Source organism: Coregonus lavaretus, assembly GCF_964263955.1.
Source record: "Coregonus lavaretus genome assembly, chromosome: 20".
NCBI lineage: Eukaryota > Metazoa > Chordata > Actinopteri > Salmoniformes > Salmonidae > Coregonus > Coregonus lavaretus.
The window spans coordinates 48076747-48088951 of NC_140007.1; the positions used below are offsets into that span (position 1 = coordinate 48076747).

General features: G+C 45.0%; 1 protein-coding gene across 1 annotated transcript in view; it reads left to right on the forward strand.

The window, feature by feature from the left end:
* Positions 1-12205, forward strand: part of LOC311148203 (filamin-A-like) — a gene marked incomplete at its 5' end in the record, with an annotated part of 101041 nt that overhangs the window by 50349 nt on the left and 38487 nt on the right. Inside the window, 1 exon segment of the mRNA XM_084185083.1 lies at positions 7694-7883. Coding sequence (XP_084041209.1) covers positions 7694-7883 — 190 coding nt within the window.

The following is a 12205-nucleotide window of genomic DNA, read 5'->3' on the forward strand; positions in this document are numbered from 1 at the left end:
AATACATCTACTCCCACTATGTCTACGGGTCCTAACCTACCAATACATCTACTCCCACTATGTCTGAGTCCTAACCTACCAATACATCTACTCCCACTATGTCTGAGTCCTAACCTACCAATACATCTACTCCCACTATGTCTGACGGTCCTAACCTACCAATACATCTACTCCCACTATGTCTGAGTCCTAACCTACCAATACATCTACTCCCACTATGTCTACGGGTCCTAACCTACCAATACATCTACTCCCACTATGTCTGAGTCCTAACCTACCAATACATCTACTCCCACTATGTCTGAGTCCTAACCTACCAATACATCTACTCCCACTATGTCTGAGTCCTAACCTACCAATACATCTACTCCCACTATGTCTACGGTCCTAACCTACCAATACATCTACTCCCACTATGTCTACGAGTCCTAACCTACCAATACATCTACTCCCACTATGTCTACGGGTCCTAACCTACCAATACATCTACTCCCACTATGTCTGAGTCCTAACCTACCAATACATCTACTCCCACTATGTCTGAGTCCTAACCTACCAATACATCTACTCCCACTATGTCTGAGTCCTAACCTACCAATACATCTACTCCCACTATGTCTGACGTCCTAACCTACCAATACATCTACTCCCACTATGTCTGAGTCCTAACCTACCAATACATCTACTCCCACTATGTCTGAGTCCTAACCTACCAATACATCTACTCCCACTATGTCTGAGTCCTAACCTACCAATACATCTACTCCCACTATGTCTGAGTCCTAACCTACCAATACATCTACTCCCACTATGTCTGAGTCCTAACCTACCAATACATCTACTCCCACTATGTCTACGGTCCTAACCTACCAATACATCTACTCCCACTATGTCTGAGGTCCTAACCTACCAATACATCTACTCCCACTATGTCTGAGTCCTAACCTACCAATACATCTACTCCCACTATGTCTGAGTCCTAACCTACCAATACATCTACTCCCACTATGTCTGAGTCCTAACCTACCAATACATCTACTCCCACTATGTCTGAGTCCTAACCTACCAATACATCTACTCCCACTATGTCTGAGTCCTAACCTACCAATACATCTACTCCCACTATGTCTACGGTCCTAACCTACCAATACATCTACTCCCACTATGTCTGACGTCCTAACCTACCAATACATCTACTCCCACTATGTCTGAGTCCTAACCTACCAATACATCTACTCCCACTATGTCTGAGTCCTAACCTACCAATACATCTACTCCCACTATGTCTGAGTCCTAACCTACCAATACATCTACTCCCACTATGTCTGAGTCCTAACCTACCAATACATCTACTCCCACTATGTCTAGGTCCTAACCTACCAATACATCTACTCCCACTATGTCTGAGTCCTAACCTACCAATACATCTACTCCCACTATGTCTGAGTCCTAACCTACCAATACATCTACTCCACTATGTCTGAGTCCTAACCTACCAATACATCTACTCCCACTATGTCTACGGGTCCTAACCTACCAATACATCTACTCCCACTATGTCTACGGGTCCTAACCTACCAATACATCTACTCCCACTATGTCTGAGTCCTAACCTACCAATACATCTACTCCCACTATGTCTGAGTCCTAACCTACCAATACATCTACTCCCACTATGTCTGAGGTCCTAACCTACCAATACATCTACTCCCACTATGTCTGAGTCCTAACCTACCAATACATCTACTCCCACTATGTCTACGGGTCCTAACCTACCAATACATCTACTCCACTATGTCTGAGTCCTAACCTACCAATACATCTACTCCCACTATGTCTGAGTCCTAACCTACCAATACATCTACTCCCACTATGTCTACGGGTCCTAACCTACCAATACATCTACTCCCACTATGTCTGAGTCCTAACCTACCAATACATCTACTCCCACTATGTCTGAGTCCTAACCTACCAATACATCTACTCCCACTATGTCTGAGTCCTAACCTACCAATACATCTACTCCCACTATGTCTACGGTCCTAACCTACCAATACATCTACTCCCACTATGTCTGAGTCCTAACCTACCAATACATCTACTCCCACTATGTCTGAGTCCTAACCTACCAATACATCTACTCCCACTATGTCTACGGGTCCTAACCTACCAATACATCTACTCCCACTATGTCTGAGTCCTAACCTACCAATACATCTACTCCCACTATGTCTACGGGTCCTAACCTACCAATACATCTACTCCCACTATGTCTACGGGTCCTAACCTACCAATACATCTACTCCCACTATGTCTGAGTCCTAACCTACCAATACATCTACTCCCACTATGTCTGAGTCCTAACCTACCAATACATCTACTCCCACTATGTCTGAGTCCTAACCTACCAATACATCTACTCCCACTATGTCTGAGTCCTAACCTACCAATACATCTACTCCCACTATGTCTACGGTCCTAACCTACCAATACATCTACTCCCACTATGTCTGAGTCCTAACCTACCAATACATCTACTCCCACTATGTCTGAGTCCTAACCTACCAATACATCTACTCCCACTATGTCTGAGTCCTAACCTACCAATACATCTACTCCCACTATGTCTACGGGTCCTAACCTACCAATACATCTACTCCCACTATGTCTGAGTCCTAACCTACCAATACATCTACTCCCACTATGTCTGAGTCCTAACCTACCAATACATCTACTCCCACTATGTCTCGGTCCTAACCTACCAATACATCTACTCCCACTATGTCTGAGTCCTAACCTACCAATACATCTACTCCCACTATGTCTGAGTCCTAACCTACCAATACATCTACTCCCACTATGTCTGAGTCCTAACCTACCAATACATCTACTCCCACTATGTCTGAGTCCTAACCTACCAATACATCTACTCCCACTATGTCTGAGTCCTAACCTACCAATACATCTACTCCCACTATGTCTACGGGTCCTAACCTACCAATACATCTACTCCCACTATGTCTGAGTCCTAACCTACCAATACATCTACTCCCACTATGTCTACGGTCCTAACCTACCAATACATCTACTCCCACTATGTCTACGGGTCCTAACCTACCAATACATCTACTCCCACTATGTCTGAGTCCTAACCTACCAATACATCTACTCCCACTATGTCTGAGTCCTAACCTACCAATACATCTACTCCCACTATGTCTACGGGTCCTAACCTACCAATACATCTACTCCCACTATGTCTGAGTCCTAACCTACCAATACATCTACTCCCACTATGTCTACGGGTCCTAACCTACCAATACATCTACTCCCACTATGTCTGAGTCCTAACCTACCAATACATCTACTCCCACTATGTCTGAGTCCTAACCTACCAATACATCTACTCCCACTATGTCTGAGTCCTAACCTACCAATACATCTACTCCCACTATGTCTGAGTCCTAACCTACCAATACATCTACTCCCACTATGTCTGAGTCCTAACCTACCAATACATCTACTCCCACTATGTCTGAGTCCTAACCTACCAATACATCTACTCCCACTATGTCTGAGTCCTAACCTACCAATACATCTACTCCCACTATGTCTACGGGTCCTAACCTACCAATACATCTACTCCCACTATGTCTGAGTCCTAACCTACCAATACATCTACTCCCACTATGTCTGAGTCCTAACCTACCAATACATCTACTCCCACTATGTCTGAGTCCTAACCTACCAATACATCTACTCCCACTATGTCTGAGTCCTAACCTACCAATACATCTACTCCCACTATGTCTGAGTCCTAACCTACCAATACATCTACTCCCACTATGTCTACGGGTCCTAACCTACCAATACATCTACTCCCACTATGTCTGAGTCCTAACCTACCAATACATCTACTCCCACTATGTCTACGGGTCCTAACCTACCAATACATCTACTCCCACTATGTCTGAGGTCCTAACCTACCAATACATCTACTCCCACTATGTCTACGGGTCCTAACCTACCAATACATCTACTCCCACTATGTCTACGGGTCCTAACCTACCAATACATCTACTCCCACTATGTCTGAGTCCTAACCTACCAATACATCTACTCCCACTATGTCTGAGTCCTAACCTACCAATACATCTACTCCCACTATGTCTACGGTCCTAACCTACCAATACATCTACTCCCACTATGTCTGAGTCCTAACCTACCAATACATCTACTCCCACTATGTCTGAGGTCCTAACCTACCAATACATCTACTCCCACTATGTCTACGGGTCCTAACCTACCAATACATCTACTCCCACTATGTCTGAGTCCTAACCTACCAATACATCTACTCCCACTATGTCTACGGGTCCTAACCTACCAATACATCTACTCCCACTATGTCTGAGTCCTAACCTACCAATACATCTACTCCCACTATGTCTGAGTCCTAACCTACCAATACATCTACTCCCACTATGTCTGAGTCCTAACCTACCAATACATCTACTCCCACTATGTCTACGGGTCCTAACCTACCAATACATCTACTCCCACTATGTCTAGGGTCCTAACCTACCAATACATCTACTCCCACTATGTCTAGGGTCCTAACCTACCAATACATCTACTCCCACTATGTCTGAGTCCTAACCTACCAATACATCTACTCCCACTATGTCTGAGTCCTAACCTACCAATACATCTACTCCCACTATGTCTGAGTCCTAACCTACCAATACATCTACTCCCACTATGTCTGAGTCCTAACCTACCAATACATCTACTCCCACTATGTCTGAGTCCTAACCTACCAATACATCTACTCCCACTATGTCTACGGTCCTAACCTACCAATACATCTACTCCCACTATGTCTGAGTCCTAACCTACCAATACATCTACTCCCACTATGTCTGAGTCCTAACCTACCAATACATCTACTCCCACTATGTCTACGGGTCCTAACCTACCAATACATCTACTCCCACTATGTCTACGGGTCCTAACCTACCAATACATCTACTCCCACTATGTCTACGGGTCCTAACCTACCAATACATCTACTCCCACTATGTCTGAGTCCTAACCTACCAATACATCTACTCCCACTATGTCTGAGTCCTAACCTACCAATACATCTACTCCCACTATGTCTACGGGTCCTACCTACCAATACATCTACTCCCACTATGTCTGAGTCCTAACCTACCAATACATCTACTCCCACTATGTCTACGGGTCCTAACCTACCAATACATCTACTCCCACTATGTCTGAGTCCTAACCTACCAATACATGTACTCCCACTATGTCTGAGTCCTAACTTACCAATACATCTACTCCCACTATGTCTGAGTCCTAACCTACCAATACATCTACTCCCACTATGTCTGAGTCCTAACCTACCAATACATCTACTCCCACTATGTCTGAGTCCTAACCTACCAATACATCTACTCCCACTATGTCTACGGGTCCTAACCTACCAATACATCTACTCCCACTATGTCTGAGTCCTAACCTACCAATACATCTACTCCCACTATGTCTGAGTCGTAACCTACCAATACATCTACTCCCACTATGTCTGAGTCCTAACCTACCAATACATCTACTCCCACCTTGTCTGAGTCCTAACCTACCAATACATCTACTCCCACTATGTCTGAGTCCTAACCTACCAATACATCTACTCCCACTATGTCTGAGTCCTAACCTACCAATACATCTACTCCCACTATGTCTACGGGTCCTAACCTACCAATACATCTACTCCCACTATGTCTGAGTCCTAACCTACCAATACATCTACTCCCACTATGTCTACGGGTCCTAACCTACCAATACATCTACTCCCACTATGTCTGAGTCCTAACCTACCAATACATCTACTCCCACTATGTCTGAGTCCTAACCTACCAATACATCTACTCCCACTATGTCTGAGTCCTATCCTACCAATACATCTACTCCCACTATGTCTGAGTCCTAACCTACCAATACATCTACTCCCACTATGTCTACGGGTCCTAACCTACCAATACATCTACTCCCACTATGTCTGAGTCCTAACCTACCAATACATCTACTCCCACTATGTCTGAGTCCTAACCTACCAATACATCTACTCCCACTATGTCTGAGTCCTAACCTACCAATACATCTACTCCCACTATGTCTGAGTCCTAACCTACCAATACATCTACTCCCACTATGTCTGAGTCCTAACCTACCAATACATCTACTCCCACTATGTCTACGGGACCTAACCTACCAATACATCTACTCCCACTATGTCTGAGTCCTAACCTACCAATACATCTACTCCCACTATGTCTGAGTCCTAACCTACCAATACATCTACTCCCACTATGTCTACGGGTCCTAACCTACCAATACATCTACTCCCACTATGTCTACGGGTCCTAACCTACCAATACATCTACTCCCACTATGTCTACGGGTCCTAACCTACCAATACATCTACTCCCACTATGTCTGAGTCCTAACCTACCAATACATCTACTCCCACTATGTCTGAGTCCTAACCTACCAATACATCTACTCCCACTATGTCTACGGGTCCTAACCTACCAATACATCTACTCCCACTATGTCTGAGTCCTAACCTACCAATACATCTACTCCCACTATGTCTACGGGTCCTAACCTACCAATACATCTACTCCCACTATGTCTGAGTCCTAACCTACCAATACATGTACTCCCACTATGTCTGAGTCCTAACTTACCAATACATCTACTCCCACTATGTCTGAGTCCTAACCTACCAATACATCTACTCCCACTATGTCTGAGTCCTAACCTACCAATACATCTACTCCCACTATGTCTGAGTCCTAACCTACCAATACATCTACTCCCACTATGTCTACGGGTCCTAACCTACCAATACATCTACTCCCACTATGTCTGAGTCCTAACCTACCAATACATCTACTCCCACTATGTCTGAGTCCTAACCTACCAATACATCTACTCCCACTATGTCTGAGTCCTAACCTACCAATACATCTACTCCCACCTTGTCTGAGTCCTAACCTACCAATACATCTACTCCCACTATGTCTGAGTCCTAACCTACCAATACATCTACTCCCACTATGTCTGAGTCCTAACCTACCAATACATCTACTCCCACTATGTCTACGGGTCCTAACCTACCAATACATCTACTCCCACTATGTCTGAGTCCTAACCTACCAATACATCTACTCCCACTATGTCTGAGTCCTAACCTACCAATACATCTACTCCCACTATGTCTGAGTCCTATCCTACCAATACATCTACTCCCACTATGTCTGAGTCCTAACCTACCAATACATCTACTCCCACTATGTCTACGGGTCCTAACCTACCAATACATCTACTCCCACTATGTCTGAGTCCTAACCTACCAATACATCTACTCCCACTATGTCTGAGTCCTAACCTACCAATACATCTACTCCCACTATGTCTGAGAGTCCTAACCAGGTGTAGGAGACAGTGGATAAGAGCGTCTGCTAAATGATGTAAATGTAAATGTATACTTACCAAGGTCACGGGCGGGCTAGCCTAAAGTGTGTGTGTCTGTCTCATCTCCATGGTGACCTCATCTGTCGGACTGTCTCGATGGTTACCTAATCTGACTGTCTGTTTCCATGGTGACTGTTTCTAGGACCCAGAGGGGAAGCCTAAGAAGGCCAGTATCCGTGACAACCAGGACGGGACCTACCTGGTGTCGTATGTACCTGACATGACTGGTAGTTACACCATCCTGATTAAGTATGGAGGGGATGAGATCCCCTACTCCCCATTCCGCATCAGGGCTCTACCTACTGGAGACGCCAGCAAGTGTACTGTCACAGGTAACACACACGCACGCACACACACGCACGCACGCACGCACGCACGCACGCACGCACGCACGCACGCACGCACGCACGCACGCACGCACGCACGCACGCACGCACGCACGCACGCACGCACGCACGCACGCACGCACGCACGCACGCACGCACGCACACACACACACACACACACACACACACACACACACACACACACACACACACACACACACACACACATTGTATGTTACTGTATTGATTGATTATTTGTGCATTAGTGTGCCCTTTACCCCACATACATATACCCTCCTCCCCCCCTCCTCCCCTTCCTCCTCCCCCCCTCCTCCCCTTCCTCCCCCCCCCCTCCTCCCCTTCCTCCTCCCCCCCTCCTCCCCTCCTCCATCACATTTGTTTCATCCCTCCGTTTGGAGCACCAGTTACTGCCTCTCACCCTGACTGTCATTGTGTTTGTCACTGTTTCACTCCCCTGCTTCCACCCTTCTCCTTCTCACTGTCAATCGCCGGCCACGGCCTGATAGATCCACTAGTCTGGTCTGGTCTTGTTCCGTCTCTGGGTAAGAACACTTAGATGATAGATCCACTAGTCTGGTCTGGTCTTGTTCCGTCTCTTGTTTGTTACTTTGGGCTGTCACTCTGCATGCAGAGTTTTATAGTTCAACTAGCTCCTTTTCCTGCTCTCTCTCTCTCTCTCTCTCTCTCTCTCTCTCTCTCTCTCTCAATTTATATTTAAGGGCTTTATTTTCATGGGAAACGTATGTTAACGTTGCCAAAGCAAGTGAAGTAGATAGTAATCAAAAGGGAAATAAACAATACAAATTAACAGTAAACATTACACTCAGAAGTTCCAAAAGAATAAAGACATTTCAAATGTCATATTATGTCTATATACAGTGTTGTAACAATGTGCAACTAGTTAAAGTACAAAAGGGAAAATAAATCAACATAAATATAGGTTGTATTTACAATGGTGTTTGTTCTTCACTGGTTGCCCTTTTCTTGTGGCAACAGGTCACAAATCTTGCAGCTGTGATGGCACACTGTGGTTTTTCACCCAGTAGATAAGGGAGTTTTTCAAAATTGGGTTTGTTTTCTAATTCTTTGTGGATCGCTGTAATCTGAGGGAAATATGTGTCTCTAATATGGTCATACATTTGGCAGGAGGTTTGGAAGTGCAGCTCAGTCTCCACCTCATTTTGTGGGCAGTGTGCACATAGCCTGTCTTCTCCTGAGAGCCAGGTCTGCCTACGGTGGCATTTCTCAATAGCAAGGCTATGCTCACTGAGCCTGTACATAGTCAAAGCTTTCCTTAAGTTTGGATCAGTCACAGTGGTCAGGTATTCTGCCACTGTGTACTCTCTGTTTAGGGCCAAATAGCATTCTAGTTTGCTCTGTTTTTTTTGTTAATTCATTCCAATGTGTCAAGTAATTCTCTTTTTGTTTTCTCATGATTTGGTTGGGTCTAATTGTGTTGTTGTTGTTGTTGTCCTGGGGCTGTGTGGGGTCTGTTTGTGTTCGTTAACAGAGCCCCAGGACCAACTTACTTAGGGGACTCTTCTCCAAGTTCATCTCTCTGTAGGTGATGGCTTTGTTATGGAAGGTTTGGGAATCGCTTCCTTTTAAGTGGTTATAGAATTTAACGGCTCTTTTCTGGATTTTGATCATTAGCAGGTATCGGCCTAATTCTGCTCTGCATGCATTATTTGGTGTTTATCATTGTACATGGGGGATATTTTTGTAGAATTCTGCATGCAGAGTCTCAATTTGGTGTTTGTCCCATTTTGTGAATTCTTGGTTGGTGAGCGGATCCCAGACCTCACAACCATAAAGGGCAATGGGTTCTATCACTGATTCAAGTATTTTTTGCCAGATCCTAATTGGTATGTCAAATGTTATGTTCCTTTTGATGGCATAGAAGGCCCTTCTTGTCTCTCAGATCGTTCACAGCTTTGTGGAAGTTACCTGTGGTGCTGATGTTTAGGCAGAGGTATGTATAGTTTTTTGTGTGCTCTAGGGCAATGGTGTCTAGATGGAATTTGTATTTCTGGTCCTGGTAACTGGACCTTTTTTGGAACACCATTACATTTGTCTTACTGAGATTTTCTGTCAGGGCCCAGATCCGACAGAATCTGTGCATAAAATATAGGTGCTGCTGTAGAACCCTCCTTGGTTGGGGACAGAAACACCAGATCGTCAGCAAACAGAAGACATTTGACTTCCAGATTCTAGTAGGGTGAGGCCGGGTGCTGCAGACTGTTCTAGTGCCCTTGCCAATCCGTTGATATATATGTTGAAGAGGGTGGGGCTTAAACTGCATCCCTGTCTCACCCCACGGCCCTGTGGAAAGAAATTTGTGTGTTTTTTGCCAATTTTAACCGCACACTTGTTGTTTGTGTACATGGATTTTATAATGTTGGATGTTTTTCCCCCAACCCACTTTCCATCTATTTGTATAGCAGACCCTCATGCCAAATTGAGTCAAAGGCTTTTTTGAAATCAACAAAGCATGAGAAGACATTGCCTTTGTTTTGGTTTGTTTGTTTGTCAATTAGGGTGTGCAGGGTGAATACGTGGTCTGTCGTACGGTCATTTGGTAAAGAGCCATTTTGACATTTGCTCAGTACAATGTCTTCACTGAGGAAATTAACTAGTCTGCTGTTAATGATAATGCAGAGGATTTTCCCAAGGTTGCTGTTGAAGCATATCCCACGGTAGTTATTGGGGTCAAATTTGTCTCCACTTTTGTGGATTGGGGTGATCAGTCCTTGGTTCAAAATATTGGGGAAGATGCCAGAGCTAAGGATGATGTTAAAGAGTTTAAGTATAGTCAATTGGAATTTGTGGTCTGTATATTTTATCATTTCATTGAGGATACCATCAACACCACAGGCCTTTTTGGGTTTGAGGGTTTGTATTTAGTCCTGTAGTTCATTCAATGTAATTGGAGAATCCAGTGGGTTCTGGTAGTCTTTAATAGTTGATTCTAAGATTAGCATTTGATCATGTATATTTTTTTGCTGTTTGTTCTTTGTTATAGGGCCAAAAAGATTGGAGAAGTGGTTTACCCATACATCTCCATTTTGGATAGATAGCTCTTCGTGTTGTTGTTTGTTTAGTGTTTTCCAATTTTCCCAGAAGTGGTTAGAGTCTATGGATTCTTCAATTACATTGAGCTGATTTCTGACATGCTGTTCCTTCTTTTCCGTAGTGTATTTCTGTATTGTTTTAGTGATTCACCATAGTGAAGGTGTAGGCTCAGGTTTTCTGGGTTTTTGGTTGGATAGGTTTCTCAATTTCTTTCTTAGGTTTTTGCATTCTTCATCAAACCGTTTGTCACTGTTGTTACTTTTCTTCGGTTTTCTGTTAGAGATTTTTAGATTTGATAGGGAAGCTGAGAGGTCAAATATACTTTTTAGGTTTTCTACTGCCAAGTTTTCTCTCTCTCTCTCTCTGTCTCTCTCTCTCTCTCTCTCTCTCTTTCTCTCTCTCTCTGTCTCTCTCGCTCTCTCTCTTTCTCTCTCTCTGTCTCTCTCTCTCTGAGTCTAATAACTAATGTAGTGTAACAGTAGAAGTTGGCATGGTGACATTGTGTTCCCTATACATGTATAGTACACTATAGAATAGGGCTCATGGGATCATGGAGAGGATGCATGGATGACCTGTGGAGGGAGGGAGTTTCTCTGTGTGTCTGACTATATTTCCCTCCATCCCTCCATCCCTCCATCCCTCCATCCCTCCATCTCTCCATCCCTCCATCCCTCCATCCCTCCATCCATCTCTCCATCCCTCCATCCCTCCATCCCTCCATCCCTCCATCCCTCCACCTCTCCATCCCTCCATCCCTCCATCCCTCCATCCCTCCATCTCTCCATCCCTCCATCCCTCCCTCCCTCCATCCCTCCACCTCTCCATCCCTCCATCCCTCCCTCTCTCCATCCCTCCATCCCTCCATCCCTCCATCTCTCCATCCCTCCATCCCTCCATCTCTCCATCCCTCCACCTCTCCACCTCTCCATCCCTCCATCCCTCCATCCCTCCACCCCTCCATCCCTCCATCTCTCCCTCCCTCCATCCCTCCATCCCTCCATCCCTCCATCTCTCCATCCCTCCATCCCTCCACCTCTCCATCCCTCCATCTCTCCATCCCTCCATCCCTCCATCCCTCCATCCCTCCATCTCTCCATCCCTCCATCCCTCCATCCCTCCATCCCTCCACCTCTCCATCCCTCCATCCCTCCTCTCCCTCCATCCCTCCATCCCTCCATCCCTCCATCCCTCCATCCCTCCATCCATCCTCCATCCTCCATCCCTCCATCCTCATC